The sequence below is a fragment of the Theropithecus gelada genome, chromosome 6 (assembly GCF_003255815.1).
Source record: "Theropithecus gelada isolate Dixy chromosome 6, Tgel_1.0, whole genome shotgun sequence".
Taxonomy (NCBI): domain Eukaryota; kingdom Metazoa; phylum Chordata; class Mammalia; order Primates; family Cercopithecidae; genus Theropithecus; species Theropithecus gelada.
Window position 1 is genome coordinate 150,752,569 of NC_037673.1, and position 19,489 is coordinate 150,772,057.

At 48.1% G+C, this 19,489-nt stretch overlaps 1 protein-coding gene across 2 annotated transcripts in view; it reads left to right on the forward strand.

The window, feature by feature from the left end:
- GALNT10 (polypeptide N-acetylgalactosaminyltransferase 10) overlaps window positions 1-19,489 on the forward strand; it is a 230,396-nt gene that overhangs the window by 197,008 nt on the left and 13,899 nt on the right. For both annotated transcript variants that reach the window (XM_025387915.1, XM_025387916.1), the window contains one exon: window positions 15,878-15,985. In XM_025387915.1, coding sequence (XP_025243700.1) covers window positions 15,878-15,985 — 108 coding nt within the window. The remainder of the gene's footprint in view (window positions 1-15,877; window positions 15,986-19,489) is intronic.

The window sequence follows — 19,489 nt, forward strand, 5'->3', positions numbered from 1 at the left end:
GCCCAGCCAGTTTATATCTATTTTAACCACCAGAGTTCTGAAGTTGTCTCCCATAAGGAGACCAGCCCCCTCAAATAAAATTAATATTCACGTAAGAGGGTAATATTCAAAATATGTAACAACTCTGATGACACAAGCACATACAGTCGGAACAGACACCAGCTATAAACAATGGCGCATCCACTCCAGTGTGTAACAAGCGAATTTCAGTCCTGATCATAGCTAACAGGACAGTGTGCCGAGCCCTTCACAAATGCTGACTGGTTTAATCCTCACAACAGCCTTAGGAGAGTGGTACCATTATTATACCCGTTTTACCAGGAAGGCAAGCAAAGCTGAGACCAAGGCCTCACACAGCCAGAAGAAGCAGAACTGGGGCCCGAACGCCGGTCTGCTTGACTCCAAAGCCCATGCTCTGACCTATTTTTTTTGTTGTTTAAATCATACCCAGACTGTTCTGAAAACCTGCCATGTTTTATGGACCTCTGCCTCACCCTTTCTGGGATTTTTTTTTCTTTTTTTTTTTTTTTTTTTTTTTTGCCTCTTCTGGGATTATTCCTAATTTACTTGGATATTCTGCAACCTCTTAGTTAATGGAATTAATAACAGTCTAAGTCGGAAGTGGCAAATAGGGCCAGGAACAGTGGCCGAGGTGGGAAGATCTCTTGAGCCTAAGAGTTTGAGACCAGCCTGGACAACACAACACGACCCCATCTCATTTAAAAAAAAAAAAAGAAGAAAGAAAGAAAGAGAGAGAGAGAAGGAGGGGGAGAGGGAGGGAGGGAGGGAAGGAGAGAGAGAGAGATAGCAAATCGGTTTCTACTCCCTGCCTGGCCAACTGTGATGCATTGGTAAGGGCTGCCCCAGGTGGGTGTTGATATGCATTCTGAGGCATCCCAAGCTTACCAGCAAAGTGTAGTCAGTGGGGGAGGGATCTTCTTGTGTTTCACTCACTGCCACATCCCAGGTACCTAAAGCCTGGCCCAGCACAGAAAAGGCACTATGAGACCAATTTTTGTGAGTCATAATTTTTATTATTGTATTAAATCCTTTCTAAAATTATATTTACATAAATTATAAATATTCTAAAACTATGTAAAATGTATAAAAGTCTAGAGCCAGACTCTGTCTCAAAAAAAAAAAAAAAAAAAAAAAAAAAAAAAAGTCTAGTAGTTCTGATATAACACTGTCAGTCATAATTCTGGTTATCATTTTAAAATACTACATATAATAAAATAACTAAATTCGAGACCAACCTGGTCAACATCGTGAAACCCCATCTTTACTAAAAATACAAAAATTAGCCAGGCGTGGTGGTGTGTGCCTGTAATTCCAGCTACTCAGGAGGTGAAGACAGAAGAATTGCTTGAAGCTGGGAGGCCGAGCTTGCAGTGAGCCGAGATCGTGCCACTGCACTCCAGCCTGGGTGACCCAGTGAGACTCTGTGTCAAAAAAAAAATCAAAAACTTTTATCAAATTTTAACTGTGATTATTCTATTTTTGTCACTTATTTAGAATTATTCTAAATTCTTGTCTAAAGGCATTTACAATAAATTCTAGTCCAACATTGGTTTTCATTAAAAAGACTCTAATAAATATAAGTATAAAAAATAATACAATTAAAAGTATACAAATATATATTCCAATTTTATTAAATATCATATTTTTTCAATCTACAACAGACTTTATTACTATGAAGTATATATTACTGTATAGAATCTATAATGTCCTCATAATAATCCTATTAAAATATTGTATTAAATACAAAAAAAAGACCCTATCAAAAACCCCCCACACATACTAATGAGAACTAAATTCAATCCAAAACATATTTTCCAAGAAAAGGCTAAAAAACACACTATGTCTGATACAACTATAACTAAAAATTACCAACCTTCCTAAACAAGAGCCCTCCTAACTACAGAAGGCAATCAATATTAGTCTTATCAACACAACCAGACAATTAATTTATGACCAAAAACTTTGTGAGATAAAGTAGCAAATGTAAGAGGCCATGTTTGCCCATTTCCCTTTGCCAGGAGAATTTCACAAAGCCCCTGACTCCGGGACACTGTGCAGCAATCTGGAAAGATGTTTTAAAAGCAAAACAGGATAGAACGCATGGCCCCCCATGTCCCTTGCCTGAGTCACTACATTCCCTCAAAGATAAATGACCCTAGTCCTCGCCTTTCTCTGCTCATAAAATAACGTCCAACAAGATTAGTGACTATGCTTCTGTAATCTATAACCAGATGTACTCTAACACCCAAACCTTGATGTAATATTACACATACTAAATCTTCACCACCACCTATGTATAAACTAAAATACGACATTGGAGGAGTCTGAGAGAACCTTTCTAAAAGCCTCCTCCTAGGCTACAGGCCTTGGTCTATAATCCTCAACAAGACTTCTAAGTAAAACTAATTTTAATTCTTTAAAAGCTTCATTTTTTTTTCTTTAGTTGACAGCAGTTAATAAATAGTGGCTGAATACTCCAAGTCAGTGTGTCCCTGGCCAGAATCAGCCTCCAAGCTCCTAACTGGCTCCTTGGTCTAGAAGACCCCTTCAGAAACCCCCTCTGTGGAGAACAGTGAATGGAGAAAGATTTGCACAGAGGAATTTCTAAACCAGCCCCAAATGATTTCATTCTATGTGTTTCAAAGACCCCTCCACTGATGCTCATCAGGCAATTATGGCAGAACAAATGGCATTTTTCTCTAGTTATTTACAATAGACTTGGTAATGAAGCCATATTGGAAGTCTCTCACCCGGGAGGGGGAAGGAGGCTGGCTTACATTTCCATTTGATCCAATTATGTCCGTCACTTTCCGGAGGAAATGAGATGGTGTAATGAGGAGGCTCCTGAGGTCCGGAAGGGAGACTTTTCTCCTTGGGCTTTCTCTCTCCTGGCTTGGAAAAGGAGAGTTCCTGGAGCCAGCAACAGCCCATCTGCCAGTGCACTGTCTCCCAGGACCCTGTAGAAAGGCTGCCTGCAGGGCTGAGGGGAACAGGTGAGCCCATTCATCCCTGGCAGCGCCCTGCTGGAATGCAGGTGTTCTCTTTCAGCCAGAACCGGGCATTTACGAAGGACCAAATTCCCTCTGGTTCATCTCTGCTAAGACATCCCTTTTCTTGGTGACAGAGAGAAGCCCGGTCTGAAAGGCATGAGTGTATTTTCAGAAATTAAGATCAATCAACATGTACCTTCAGGGCTGAGGGCTAATTCCAGACCGGACTGTCTATCCTGATGAGAAAACCCCCAAAAAGTGTTCCAACAGCTCTGAAATTTCTAGAAAAGTCATTAACTTTCCCTTTCCCTCCCTCCTTCTCTGGCTGTCTCTCTCAGCAGAGCAAAGTTCTCACATGGAAGTCAGAATCTTCCCGGTTCTAGTGGTTGGACAAGTCTTTAACTCCATAGCCTAGCCTCCAGCTAGCTTCATGAGCTGGCCCTGCTGCTCTTCCTTCCCCCTTTTCCTCTTATCCCGTTGCATTAGTCTGGATTCTTGCTTACAGATAACCAAAACCCTGGTCAATCTGATTTAAGCAAAAACCAGAATTGATAGGCTCACACAACTGAAATTCCAGGATAGACCCTAAGGCTGGGCTGGATGCAGGGACTCACTCATCTCACTTGGGCTAGGTCTCTCTCAATGCCTAGGCCATATTTCATCTGAGCTGGCTTCCCTCTTAGGTGGGCTTTTTCTCATGGAGATCCTCAGCAGCCCGTGAAAAGAGAGTCTGCTTTTCCCATCATCTTGTACAAGTCCCCAGGTTGAGTCTCATTGACCTGCTGGCCCCATGCCCATCCCTGAACAATACTGCGATTGTTCACCTGCAGTCACATGCCCATCCTGGAGCCAGGAAGTTGGGGATGGGCTAGTTACCCAAAGGAAAGTCCAGGTGCTGTGCCCAGAAGGGAGAATGGATGTGGAGAAGGGCAAACCATAGATGTCTACCTTACTCGGCCAGACAAGACTGCATGTAAGATCCAGGCTTATGGGCCAGCCCCTCTCTGCAGGCCCACACTGTCCACTCCTGAAATGCCTTTCCTTAGTCTGGCCAACCCTCACTCATCTTTCCAGTCTCAGCTTATATAGATGGCTCCGCATGCTGCCTGGGAACCAGCCCATGTTGCACTCCCATATCCGCGTGCTCCCTGGAGACAGGCAGGAGGTTTTGTCCACCTCTGTATACCCAGTCTCTGGCCCACATCAGTGTTTGCAGTAACTGTTAGTGTGTTAGTGGCATCACTTCCAACTGATAAACCTCCTTGATACTACCCTTCCCAGACTTAGGAGGCCATCTTTGGACAATGGTGTATGGTGGGAAAGCTGCTCAGCAAGGAGGCTCTCCTTCCGTCCTAGGACCCTGGACCAGTTGTTTGACCTCCAGTCCTCACATCCCAGATTGTGCTGATACGATTTTCCTTCATACCCCGCAAGATAGGATCAAATGAGATGCTGTGTGGAAAGCCCTCTGATACACACAGATATGAGCGGTTGTGTTGGATTAGGGGTGGAGGCAGCAGGATGAGCAGAAAGGAAACTGCACAGTGTCCCCAGGAGGCCACAGTTAGGATATCTCCAACTATGAGATACAGGAGACAGAAAGTATCCAACCAGGACAATGTGACCAAATTAAGTGAGAAAAATGTAGGCTTTGGGGCAGTGTAAGTGGATCTATCTTTTGTGGATAGCAATTTGGCAAAATCCATTACATTTCAGAGCAAGCACATTCTTTGACCTGAAATTCCATGCCCAGGAGTTTATCCAAGACAGACAGCAATGAGCAAAGATTTATTTGCTGAAGTGTCACTTACCATAGCAGAAGATTGAAAATGACCCAAATGCACGTCCTTTGGGGATAAATAAGTTAGAGCATATCTAAATGAGAAAATATTACATAAAATAAATTGGAGGTCTCCACAAAAAAACATTTTTTTCAGACAGGATCTCACACTGTTGCCCAGGCTGGAGGGCAGTGATGTGATCAGAACTCACTGCAGCCTCAGCACCCCAGGGTTCAAGCAGTCATCCCACTTCAGCCTCCCAAATAGCTGGGACTACAGGTCTACACCACCACTCCCAGCTAATTTTTTAATATTTTGTAATGATGGGGTCTCCATATGTTGCCCAGGCTGGTCTTGAACTTCTGGCCTCAAGCAGTCTTCCTGCCTTGGGCTCCCAAAATGCTGGCATTACAGGTATGGGCCACTGCACCCAGCCCATCTCACTTCTGAAAATGACTCACAGTGCCATGAAGCCTTTGTCCCTAGTGGCCATTGGGGGTGGGAGGGCTTCAGAGTATAGCCGTCTCTTTCTACCTAATGTGTGTCTATAACATTGAATGTGTTCATCATAAGTATGTATTACTTCTGTAACCAGGAAAAGTTACAAGAAGGGGCCAGGCGCAGTGCCTCATGCCTGTAATTCTCACACTTTGGGAGGTCGAGGCAGGAGTATTGCTTGAGCCCAAAAGTTCAAGACCAGCTTTGGGCAACACACTGAAACCTCATATCTACAAAAAAAAAAAAAAAAAATTATTTTAATTAGCTGGGCATGGTGGTGTGCTGCGCTCCTATAGTCCCAGCTACTTGGGAGGCTAAGGTGGGAGGATTGCTTGAGCCTGGGAGGTCAAGGCTGCCGTAAGCCATGTTCATGACACTACACTCCAGCCTAGGTGATAGAGTGAGAACTTGTCTCAAAGGAAAGGAAAAAAAAAAGAAGAAAATGTTGGGTTCTCAGCACTCCCAGCCCACCCTCCATCCATATACATTCCAGCACATTGTTTGGGCCATTTGCAAGCTCTGAGATGAGATTCTGCACAAGTCAGCAGTGCGAGACTCCCAGGGAAGGCTTGAGGTCAGGAGTAACTCTGCAGGGTCTGCTTCAGGAGGCAGAGGTGGGCCCCACTGTCCTTGGCAAAATGGAGACAGGTACGAGGGTTCCATCAGGCAGGCTTGCAGAGCAAGGGAGTGATAGAAAGCCATGTGAGGGGACGAGAGGGAGGACACCCTCCACTGCAGAAGTCAGGAAGATCTTTGAGCTCGTTCTGAGAGGAAAATCCATTCTCTCGGTAGAGGAATGAAGACTCACAGGAGACTGGGGCTGGCTTTGTGTGATACTGATATGGTTACTGAAAGGCTAGCCCAGTCCCAGGCTACATGGACAGACTTTAAAAAAAAAAAAAAAAAAAAAAACCTCTGATTTTTTTTTCCATAAAACTCAGTCGTATCAAGAAGACTAAGTGAAACAGGATGTGTGAAAAGAAGGCAGGACACACCCAGAAGCTGAGCAAGGGTAATATTGCGACCTGATGCCCAGAGCGGTTAGGTGACGGGGCAGGGTCCCTCCGCTGGAAGGTGGCAGTGCTAGGGCTAAATCCCAGATGCCCTGGCTCCAAGCCCAGTGCTCATCTCATTCCGCCTGGTGGTAAGAGTAGAGAAAAGGTGTATCCAGTCTAGAGAGAGGCCCGTGTCCCAGGAAGGGCCCAGAGGTCAGGACCAGCCCTGAGAGGGGTTAAGTTGCCACACAGGAGGGAGAAATGATTGCCAAAGGCCAGCCCAAGCACCAGAAGGAGATCCAGGGCCACCACCGGGCACCTGTATGGCAATGCATTTCCCCATCCTTTTCCCTGCCCCTACCAGCACCCTCTGCCTTGGACAGCTGCAGCGTGGCTGCCAGGAACCTGATCCTCATTTCTTTCATTCCCTGTGTTATCCAAGGATGCTGGAAATATGGTCTGATACGTGCAGCATTTTTGTCCTGGGGCCACATATGCCCAGCCTGTGCAAGAGCCGTCTGCTGGGAACAGGGAAGGCATTCTGCTCATGGCTCTCAGCAAGCCATTTGAAATTCCATGAGTGTCCCTGCCTGGGAGCCTGCTTCTCCCACTACTCCTCCAAGGAGGCGGCTCAGTGGTCCGAGAGTCGCCTGTGTGTGTGTTACTCCCTAATCAGCACACACCTACCTCATGGTGCCTTGGCTCTTTCTTCCCTAAAAATGGTAATAAAATAACTTCTTCAAAAGTCTGTTGTAAGAACTAAATGGGATGATACATATATTTGGCCTGGAGCTAACCAAACAGGAGGTACTCAGTAAGTGGCAGCTGTTCTGATCATAACCCTCAGGTAAGGAGGCAGAACAGCACACTATTACATACATGGGCTTCATCATCAAACTGCCTGGGTTCTAGTGCAAATTCAATGAGCTAGGGGCTGTGTGACCTTGGGAAAGTGACTTAACCTCTCCTCTTTATATTATTTAGGGGATAGAATAATCTTTACTTCATAGTGCAGTTGTGAGCATGATATTAGCCAAAATATATTAAAAGCTTAACTCAGTGCCTGGAACATAATAAATGATCACTAAATGATAGCTGTTAATGTCAGCGTGCTTGTGGTTATTGTGATCGGGCTGTGGTTGCAGGAAGACAAGAGTGGAAAGAGGCTGGCAAGACAGGTCAAAAGGCCTTGGCTCCAGGCCCAGTTCTGGAACAAACTCTGTGTAAGACCTTGGACTCATCTGCCCTTTCTCCTGAACTTGTATTTCCTCATCTACAAAGGGGCACCAATAGTCCCAAATTCACAGAGCTGTTAAGAAATATACTGTGAACTGGCAGGCACAGTCACCTGAGAGGTTGTCACCATTCCAGTATGCGGTGGCTCTCAAAGTGTGATCCCTGGACGAGCAGCATTAGCATCACCTGGGAACTTACTAGAAATGCAGATTATCGGGCTCCCCCCAGGGTGCTGAGTCAGACCCTGCTGTGGAGCCCAGCCAGCTGTTTTTTAATATGCCCTCCAGGTGCTTCCGATGAGGCTCAAGGTTGAAAATGGCAGCTGTACTGAATGGGTGGGAGGTTGTGGAGAGAGGATGCTCAGGCGTGGGTGTGGAAGGACAGAGGAAATGGGCAGGTTGGTTGGCAGGTTGGCCGACAAGTTCCAACACCTTCACCTGGCTTTCAAGGCTCTATATCTTTGGTCCACCCTTGACAGTTCGTTTCTGTTCCATTTTTTCCAGCATGGTTTTTAGAACAAACCTGACCAATGACCAGATCATGTATGAATGAATGAATGAATGAATGAATGAATGAATGAATAAATAAATGAGATAGTTAATGTTTGTTTGGGGTTTCAACGGTCACAGAAAGAAAAATTCACAAGTCCCTGGGTCAGAAAAATGAATGCATCGCGGCCAGTTGTCAGCAGCATCCACATACGGAGTCCAGGGGGTGTGAAGAGGGTAGGAAGTGATAGATGGGAGCAGGTGGCAGAGGGCCTGATTGCAAGCCAAGGGTGACCCCTTTGTTCTGCAGACAATACAAGTGCTGTTAGGGATCTTTGAAGAAGACCATGACAGGGTCGGTCCAGACCCTAGGAAGGCACAGTCTCCGTGGAACTCAGATCTGCCTAGTTCTGGGGGACCCAACCCCAGGTTCCATTTTGGGTTCTGCCATTTATGCACTGAGGAACCCTGGGTAAAGTGTTAAGTAAACCTCAGTTTCCTCATTTGTAAAGGGTGTGATCGTGCCTCCCTCACCAGGTTGCTGTGAGATTGCTGTATTTCCAAATCTGAGTCAAAACCTAATGTAAAGTAACCATCCCCCCTTGTTGGGGAAGTAACTAACTATAAACACTTAAGGATATTGTTGAAATAGTCATATGTTTAATTTATTAATTTAGATGCACATATGCTTAAAACTGTATCAGATAAAAATACTAGGCCAGGCACGGTGGCTCACACCTGTAATTCCAGCATTTGGGGAGGCCAAGGTGGGTGGATCACCTGAGGCCAGAAGCTCGAGACCAGCCTGGCCAACATGAGGAAAACCTGTCTCTACTAAAAATAAAAAAATTGGCTGGGCATGATGGCGGGCACCTGTAATCCCAGCTACTCGGGAGGCTGAGGCAGGAGAATCACTTGAACCTGGGAGGTGGAGGTTGCAGTGAGCTGAGATTGTGCCATTGCACTCCAGCCTGGGTGACAGAGCAAGACTCCATCTCAAAAAAAAAAAAAATACAGCTTAAATTTAGAAGTAAATTTAAAACTAAAGTTGTTCTTTTCTATTGGTTTTTTTTGTTTGTTTGTTTGTTTGTTTTTTAACAACTGCATCCAGTAAACATCCAAAAACCAGCATGACTGAGGTTGTCCTTTCATGGTGGTGATACTTCTTGAAACAATATCTTGTTGAAAACAAACTAATACATTCAAAGTAATGTGAGTTTCTTTTCAGCAGGGAGTTGTGTAGCATTGGTGCAACGCCCTCCACCAGTAGCGACAGGCCACATGCCCACAGGACACCATATGGATAGCTCACGGTGTCCTCCAAGCTTCTACGTTACCTCATTTTAGCCTCACCACAACCCTAAGGAGGTAGGCACAGCAATTTTTCCCATTTTGCAGAGGAGGAAACTGAGGCTTTCAGATTTATAACTTGCTTAACAGTCTGGGTGAGACCTCAGTTCTAATTCCAGAACCAAGCTCCTAACCGCTGCCCTATGTGCCTCCTAAGCACACAGTGAATGCTGAATGATTGGTGGCAATTATTATAGTCTTTCCCCCAAGTGCAACTGATTAGGGTTTGAACTTCATAGGGGTCCTCAGCTGAGATGCCAACCGCAAAAGCCTTGGCCAGCTGCCAGTCTTTTCCTTCTCTCTGGGCAGGTCAGGTGCCGTGCCATTCCTAGCTGGCTTCCAGGCAGCCATTTCCTCGACAGAGAGAGGCTCTGCCCCAGCCCCTGCTGCTCTCTCGGGTTGCCCTCCATGGGTGAGCCCTTCCGCTGCGCTCTCTTTCTGGGTCCCATTGTGTTTTCCCAATGCACATCACCACTCGTTTCTTTCCCCCTCAGTTTAGGAGATAAGAGCGGGTAATTGTCTTTTATAGACACTGTAATGAAGCCTGTCATCACACAAAAGAAGTTTGCTAATAAAATAAATCAAAGCAGCAATGAAAATGAATGGGGAACAGGCTTTCACAATTAGATTTGTACTTGTCTAGAGGCATGGTGCTTCTAGAGAGAAGACTGCCACAGGGGCAGTGAAAGGGGCCTGGAAACAAGCTGGCAGGATATGTTTGGGAACTCCTGTGCTGGGAACTCCTGTGGTGGAGTGGCAAGGGACCCAGAGCAGACAGCTGCATCCCCCTACAGGGGTGGGAGTTGAAGGGACAGGGCAGGGAGAAAGCTGATAGCAACACAAGGAGAGGGATAGCAAAGTATCATCTTGGTGGCCTGTATTTGTCCCCATCTCGAACAAGATGGGTTCCCGGTCAAAGATGATCCAGCTGCTGCCATCCCTGGAGCTCCCCTTCTCTTTGCCCCCAGCTGGACTCTGTTCCTGCCTCTTGGGTGAGAGGACGTTGCTCTTGGGTGGCCAGGCCCCAAATGGTATACAGTGACCTCTCCCCACCCCACCTGACCCCATCAGAGTACATCTGGGCTGGGGGTGGAGATAGCAGGAAGTAGTGGGGGACAAAGGACCTTTTAGGAGCCAGCTGGAAGAGGAGCCCGTCTGGAGCCCCTGAACTAATCAAGACATGAAGCCCAATCCCCGCGACCCCATTGAGCAGTTCCAACTGAAAAGAGCACTTTTGCACAGCATCTGGGTTGCAGATGTCCCCATTTCTACCCCCCACCCCACAAATGAGAGAATATGGTAGCGAGATTAATAATAATTTCATTCTCTTGGTCACTTGCAGGTTTTGCCACCAATTAGTTAAGAAAAAATACTTCCTCTCTTTGCACTTCAGTCTCTCCATTTGGGAAATCAGGCCATAGGGTGAAAAAACATGATGTTGTTGGGCAGAGGACAGGCGCTCTGTAATTTCAGGGTGGTGGTGTTTCTCGTACTTCTGCACGTAGAAATGACTAACAGTCATCCGGTTCTCTAAGAGTCAGGCACCAAGCTAACAGCTTTTCACATGCTGTCTTGTGCCATCTCAACAGCCATCATCATCCCCACATCACAGATGAGGAGAGTGAGGCTCCCAGGTTCAGTGACCTGCAGGAAGTCACACAGTGGGCATTGGTGGTGTGACGATTGGTATGAGGGGAGTCAGGCTGCAGAGTCTGCAGTGTCTGTCTCGGTCTTGGATGGTCACTGCCTCCGCGGTGAAGGAAGGGAGGAGCCTAAAGATACAAAGGACAAGTGACCTGGGCTGTGAGCACCACAGGGCCTGGGATCTGTGGCCAGCACCTCACCCCAGCATGTCCTTGGGAGGAGAGTCCCCTCCTGTCTTGGGATCCTGTCTCTTCGTGGCAGAGTTGAGAGTTGTTCGTCACAAGAGGGAGGTGAGCAAGCCGGGAGCACGATGGTGATGCTCTCTCTGGCCTCCTACATCTGTCCCACTTCACCCCAGACAGACTCACCCAGGATCCAGCCCTAAAGAGATGGCAATGGTGCTTTCTGCCTGAGAAACAAGGAAACCTCAGGCTCCCTGCTCATGACTTATATTATTGCTAGGATTACTGGAAGCAAAAAAGACAGTTCATCCCTGGAGCCAGTGACTGAAGAATGGATGACAAAATGAGGTCGTCTTTCTCTCTAGTCAAGTCCCTATGCCCAAGATTTTGAATCAGTCTTGATTCACCTCCTCCTTCATGACTGAGTGCCTCTTACGGGCAGAGCACTGTGCTAGGCACTGGGGGTCCAATGGCAAATACAACAGATGAGACCCCTGCCAACACTGGCCCTGAGTCTGGCGGGGCCCAGAGGGGTTGGTAAGGACTCTTATGTTAAAAGTGACAGAAAGGCTGGGTGCAGTGGCTCATGCCTGTAATCCTAGCACTTTGGGAGGTCGAGGTCGGGGGATTGCTTGAGCCTAGGAGTTCAAGACCAGTGTGGGCAACATAGGGAGACCTCCATGTCTACAAAAAATAAAAATAGCCAGGTATGGTCCCAGCTACTTGGGAAGCTGAGGCAGGAGGGTCACTTAAGCCCATGAGGTCAAGGCTGCAGTAAGCAGTGATCATGATACTGTACTCTAGCCTGTGTGACAGAGGGAGACCCTGTCTCAAAAATAAATAAATATAAAAGTGAAAACATCATCTTAAACTAGCCATAGCCAAGAAAAGGCATGCGGGGGCGGGGGCTGGGGGCTGTCTTCAACAGGCCTGCTTCCAGGTGCTCAAACAGGTGTCTGTTTCCCTCTCTTGGGACTGCCCTGCTCGGCACTCGCTGCATTCATGGACAGGCCCTCCCTTTCTGTGTGGTGCAGAGGTGATCGCTGGCAGCTGCAGTGCGTTTCCCATCGCTCTTCCCCCCAGAGAAAGTGTGTGGCCATCACATCAAGCACTAGCATGCATGGCAACCATTAAATATACCCCATTACCCTGCCCTACACTAGCTTCAGAGCCCAGGAGGTTGGGTGCTCCGGCTGGCCATCCTGGGTCACAGGCCCCAGGTGGAGCAGTTGGGAGGACAGTCACCAATAGGGAGAAGGTGCACTGGACAGGCAAAAACAACAGATGCCTGTTGCAGGGAGATTAGACCAGGGACATAATCCTGTGAATAATTAATACTGCACTTCTGGTAAAAGGCAATGAAACAAGGTGCTGTGTGTAGGTATAAAAGGATGAGAAGCCCCTAAGGAGGTGGCTCTTAAGGGGACCTGAAGGATGAGTAGGAGGTAGCCAGGCAGAGGGAGGAATCTGTGAGAGGAGTCAATGGGTACGGTGAGCAAGAAGTGAGTGGGATGAGGTGAGGGTGGAGGGCTGCACGGGGCCCTTGGTCAGGCCAGAGGACATTCTGAAGTGATGGGCGTGGCCTGCGCTGGAATACTCCCAAAGGACCCAGGAGTGAAGCAGCTTCATAGATGTCTGTCTTGCTGAGGGTAGTTCACATTCTGAGTCGGCCACCAGGCCATCCTGTGCTGGGCAGGGAAGCCACGGAGTAAACCCACTGACCAAACCCTCCAGACATCCCAGGAATCTGAGGGCATCCTGGATGCCTCAAGCCTCCTGACATATCAGGGTCACCCTGGTCCCTCAGGAACCTTCAGGCTGATGGCCAGCATGATTGGGGCCAAAGAAACCAGAGGTCACAGTAAAGAGAAGGATTTGGAAATGTCTCATCCACCTGCATAAAGTTAGGTGCCTCTGCCAAGCAGAGCTGGACACACAGCCTCATTAGCTAATGCGAGTTTAATATGAAGACAAGGAAGCTGGATGCTGACCTGGTCAACTGCCCAGGAGACGTCCAGAAATAGAGCAGGGTGAAGTGTCCCACCTGCTCAGGGCCACTGCACCACCTGAAAGACAGAGGGCAGCCCAGCGGCGACCTGGGCAATACACGCCAGACAAAAGCATCACTTCCACATCAATCACTTTGTATAAAGGAAGAGTTATTGTTATGGGATGCTGGCGCCTGATCAATATCTCCTGCTTTGAAAATAAACTTCTTGGCTTGGCCTTGACATTAATCTACCATCAGGAGCCCATTATCTCAAGACCAATGTTCTGTTCTATTGACTGGCTGGATTTTTTTTCTCCCCCAAGATCAGAATATAATTGCATTTCTCCAGGCAGCACTTCCACTAATTGCAGCCCTGTGCATATCCCCTCTCAGGAGGGCCAGAGTACATCTGGGCTGAGGATGGAGATAGCAGGAAGTAGTGGGGGACAAAGGACCTTTTAGGAGCCAGGTGGAAGAGCAAGCCCTTCTAGAGTCCCTGAATCAATCAAGACGTGAAGCCCAATCCCCACGACCTCATCGAGCAGTTCCAACTGAAAAGAGCACTTTTGCACAGAATCTGGTTTGCAGATGTCCCCATTCCTGCCCCTCATCCTACAAACGAGAGCATATGGTAGCGAGATTAATAATAATGTCCTGAATCCAGCTGTGTCCCCCCATCGCCTCAGCACCCCTCGCCCAGGGTCAGGATGGCCTCATATCAGGATGACTACAAGAGCCTCCCAGGCCTTCTCTCCCCCAGGCCTGCCCCTTCAGGCTGTTCTCCAGCCCACAGGCAGAGTCATCTTTGTAAGATGTAAGTGGATTGTGTATCTCCCTCACTGAAGACCTTCTGTGGAGACTCCTTCATCTGCCCTGTGAGGCCCCTGTGGGAGCCTCTCTGGCCTCCCCTCCCGTCCCTCTTCCCCTTTCTCCCTCTGCTCCTGCCCTGGCTTTCTTTTTGACTATGCCAAGCCTGGCCCTGCCCTGGTGCCTTTGCACTTGCTCTTCTCTCACCTGTTCCCTTGCCTTTACTTTCACCTTCTCGGTTCCACCTCAAACATCCCTTCCGAAGTGAGGCTTTCCCTGACTGGGGAGCATAAAGTAGCATCTCTCATATCCCATACATCCCCACAACAAGTCTATGCAATGGCCCTGCTCTGCCATTGCCACCTGAAACCATCTCCCATGTTAGTTACCTATGCCAGGAAAAATTACCCCGAGAATCCATCTTAACACAATACACAGTTATGATGACCGTGCTTCCCTACGCCAGGGATTTGGGAGCGGCTGGTTTGATAGCTCCACTTTGGGTCTCGCATAGGGGAATAGTCAGGCCATGAGCCAGGGCCGCAGTCATCTGCAGGCTTGACTGTGACCACCACCTCTGCTTCTTGCTGGTTCACTGACCTGGCTGGCAAATTAGTGCTGTGGGCAGGAGGCCTCAGCTCTCACCCCATGGACCTCTCCATAGAATGGCTTGGGTGTCTTCAAACATGGCAGCTGGCTCCTCCAAAGCCAGCAGTCCCACAGAGAAAGGTGGAAGCCACGGCATCTTTATGACCATCATTTCTGCAGTATCCTGTGGGTTACACAGGTCAGTCCTCATGTGACTCACTGGGAGGCATCTACACAGGGGCACAAATATGAGGAGGCAGGGATTGTGAGGCTACTTCGGAGGCTGGGGTCTCAGCTGACTGATCACTGCTGTGCCCTGTGTATGCACCAGGTCTTGCGCTAAACCCTTTTACACGCAGTAGCTCATCTTCCAGTCCTGCCTCCTCTATTTCTTTACAGGAAACCGAGTCTCAGAGAAGTTAAGTACCTTGATCAAAGTCGTAAAGTGGGTAAGTGACTGAGTCAGGATTCAAACCCAGGCCTGCCAAGGAGAGTCTGTGTAGGCTGGGCCCCTCAGTGGGTATGAGTCAGTATTGGCTGTACATGTTCAGATTTCCAAGTTGCTGTCAGCCCAGTGGGCAAACTCAGGAGCTCTCTGTAATGTCAGATACTCCTCCCTGGGAGAGGGACTTAAAGAGAACCATCAGATCCCACACTGCGGCAAGACCCAGCTGCACAGCCTCGCGAGGCCGACTCAGAGAACGCAGGGCAGGGAGGCTGATGGAACTGCTCAGGGAGACCCAGCAAGAGGCTTATAGATCCAAGAGGAAAATAAATATGTGTCAGTAAATCTACGGAACCTGTGTGCCACCTTGACTACTTGTGCTGTGGCTGATGTCACTTTGTGACCACCAGGTCCTTCCCACTGATCCCCCAATGCCACCCTAGAATTCTCAACACAGCACTCCATAGCTCAGACTCTGAAGTCAGCTAAAACAGGGTTTGCATTTTGGCTCCACCACTTACTCTGTGACCTTAGACACATTTCTTAGCTTCTCTGAGTCTCCGTTTCAGCATCTGTAAAATCTTACTACCTACTTCATAGGTATTCTGATGAGACTTAAGTGTGGTTGTGCATGTGACCATCTTAGCATAGTGTGTGGCAATGGTAAGAACTCAGTGCTGTCAGCTGTTTTTACTGCTGTTATTATATTACTGTGTTTTCCCACGTCATTAGGTGTGTGATCTAGGCTTCAGTAGACAATCCAGGCTGATGCTTTTGCTGAGTGCACTAAGGGATGCTGGCCTGGAGGGATGGTGAACTGGAAGCAGAAACGTCATAATCTCTCTCCCTTCTTGCCATGCAGGTGTGGATGTGTGGGGGCCGCATGGAGGACATCCCCTGCTCCAGGGTGGGCCATATCTACAGGAAGTATGTGCCCTACAAGGTCCCGGCCGGAGTCAGCCTGGCCCGGGTAAGGTGGTGGCTTTCCTAGGGGGGAGAAGGGGTTGGCCTAGGACCACCAGCTGCACTGAGTCACCCTGGGGCCCTAGACTGTGTTACGTGATCTCTGGGTTTGAGGATGTGCCCCCATTCTCCAGGTGAAATCCAATTTAAAAGAACTCCCTTAAATCCCCACTTAACCATTCATTGGCTGTGTGACCTGGGGAGGGTTGCTTAAGTCCTCTGAACCTGTGTTTCCTCCTTTGTTTAAAGAGAGCTAATTATTTCCAACTCTCAGCATTGCCAGGAGAATTAAGGAGGTGATACTGTTTCCCAAAGTGTGACAGAGGGGATAATCTTAGGCGGCAAACACAGGAACGTTTTCTTGTTCATGTGTTTTAAGATCATATGGATTCTAAATTAATGTGTATTCATGTAGCTAACCTGTAATTTCACAGATACTATTAATTAGCATACAGCTAAAGTAGGTGCAAAGTTAGATCAGAGGTGACGTAAAGAAACCTGTCAGATAAATATTAATACAGGTGGTGTGGTGTGGTGTGGTGTGTTTGGGAAAGCTTGCGTATTAAGTTTCTGCAGGGGAAGTGGAGTTTATAAATGTCAATGTCTTTCTCTTCTCCTCACCCCCTGTCCACTCTCACTGCCAAAACCTCTGCATGTCAAACTGTTTCACTGCCTTAAAATGGTTTGTATCAATCATTGCTTCAATTAAATTGGCCACTGACTGCACATGGAAATCTGTTAGCCAGAGTTTGTTTTTGTTTTTGATATTAAATGTATTGGGGAAAAAATAAATAAATCCAGGTGACCACAAAAGAAAAATGAAGAGGAGGGAGGGTCCCCAGAGGACAGAAAGAGCCTCGGGGAGGTTTGCGGGGAAGCTGGAAGGGACCCCCCACCCTCCGCACAGCTTTGCCTCCGCGGAGCCTGTGAGCCCCGCCCCCGCCAGGAGACCCGGGTGCTGGCCAGTGGGCATTAGACCGCACTGCCTCCTGTCCAGGGCGCTGCCTCCTCCTCCCTCGTCACTTGACAACCTTGACGTGTAGAATTGTGGCTCCCGGGTCCTAGAAGAGCGTTGTCCCGTGACTTACAAGGAAAGCCGAGAGGCTCAAAGGGACCGCGCGTCTCCCCGAGCGCCATCCTTGGGTGGGAGCTGAGCTCCGGAAAGTGTCAGGGGCCGCGTGGAGGGAAAGGAGAGCCGGCAGTGCCCTCCAGTGGTAGCAGAGCCTAACGACGCCCTCAACAGCCATCTGCGCTGCCCACAGCCCCATCCGACGCCGTGGGTGGGTTCTAGGTTCAGCCCCTTGAAGCAGGAATCCCATTCTTCTGAAAGGCCATTTGGCGATCCCTGAGGAAGGTGCCAGGCGGGAAAAGAGCGCACTCTCGGTACGCCCAAGACTGCGACTCTTCCGGCTACAAGGGACCATAGGGACACTCCAACTCCAGACCAGGAGCAACCCTAAAATATTATTTTCCTCTGCACAGCTGTTATTGATAAGGCTCACCTAAAAATAAAAATAGCCGGGCGCAGTGGTGTATGCCTGTAGTCCCAGGTACTCAGGAGGCTGAGGTGGGAAGACCGCTTGGGCCAGGGAGGTCGAGGCTGCAGTGAGCTGTGTGTGCCACTGCATTCCAGCCTGGGTGACAAAGCGAGACCATGTCTCAAAGAAAGTTTGCTGTTGTTGTTGCTGCTGTTTTTTTAAAAAAGGCCCACCTGATGAAGAGACACTACCGCCTCCTGCTTGTTATAGAACCATTATTATAGATTAATTCAGTGGATAAGTGTAGTAACGCTTATAAAAATTCCCTTCGAGCCAGGCATGCAAAACATTTTACTTATCTCACTTAATTCTCACTTGTTTTTAACGGATGGGGAACATGAAACATGTGATGCTGGGCCGGGCGCGGTGGCTCAAGCCTGTAATCCCAGCACTTTGGGAGGCCGAGGCGGGCGGATCACGAGGTCAGGAGATCGAGACCATCCTGGCTAACCCGGTGAAACCCCGTCTCTACTAAAAAATACAAAAAACTAGCCGGGCGCGGTGGCGGGCGCCTGTAGTCCCAGATACACAGGAGGCTGAGGCAGGAGAATGGCGTGAACCCGGGAGGCGGAGCTTGCAGTGAGCTGAGATCCGGCCACTGCACTCCAGCCTGGGCGGCAGAGCGAGACTCCGTCTCAAAAAAAAAAAAAAAAAGAAACATGTGATGCTGGCGATGGAAACGTTAAGTAACTAGAGCCAGAATTCAAACCCGTGTAGGTCTGACAGGTACCTGGCACATAGCAATTGTTCCTTAAACAGTGACTGCTATTATTAGTGTTAGCATCAACATTAACAATAAAGACTGGAACGTGTATTTAAAAGTCTTAGCTAAATTCTGTCTTTAGGCATTTTAACATATTTCTCTTTTAGCTGTCTGTACTGAAGCCGCGTCCTGTGTTTGGCTTTAAACCATTTAACAATCTGATTGGTGCCCCATGGCTTCTTCTCCAGGGACTCTGTGATCCATCTGGTCTGATTATGTGTAGGTTTACAGAACCACGGAGATGCCTGAATCAGGGGTGGCCTTTTAGTATGGTGACTAACAACCCTCAATTACTTGCAGACCACATTTAAAATATTTGTTCAGTGGGCCGTCGTGGTGGCTCAAGCCTGTAATCCCAGCAGTTTGGGAGGCCAAGGTGGGCGGATCACCTGAGGTCAGGAGTTCAAGACCACCCTGGTCAATATGGCAAAACCCCAGCTCTACTAAAAATACGAAAATTAGCCAGGCATGGTGGTGTGCGCCTGTAATCCCAGCTACTGGGGAGGCTGAGGCAGGAGAATGGCTTGAACTGGGGAGGCGGAAGTTGCAGTGAGCCGAGACCACACCACTGCACTCCAGCCTGAGTGACAGAGCAAGACCCTGTCTTGGGGGAAAAAAAAAAAAGGGTGCTCAATGTTTTAGTAGCCACATCCTAAGCCTTCTAGAGCATTGTCCCTTACATGATCATTTTGATAGATTTGAGAGTTGTCCTGATAGCTGTGAGAGAGCCAGATAGAGAAACTGAGATTGTACAACTCTGGAAGGACAAACAGCCAGACAGCCTTGACTCTGGAAGGACAAACAGCCAGACAGCCTTGAGGTAGAAGCAGTTCAGGAAGGATGAGCAGTCCACCAGCTTGCCTGCCTCAGGGACAAGTAGCCAGTCTTACATTGTTTACTACACTTGCTGAAATCTGTCTTATCTTTGCCTCTGGAAAAAGGATCTTAGGGAAGGCAGTAACAGAAACTACTCAAACTTGGTGAAACAAAAATGGAGACTTACTCCAAGGATCCAGGCAAATCGCTATAATCCAAGCACAAGAAGTACAGCTGGGCCTCAGACGGGACTGGGACTCGGAAGCAGGAAGGTGTTGAGAGTAGGGGTATGAGGATCCCGAAGCCCACTAAAATCCCAAGCTCCTTTTTCTGTCTCTAACAAGGGGAGATGTGAGAGAAATAAGTGTAAAGTCATTTCCTTTGGCGCAAACAG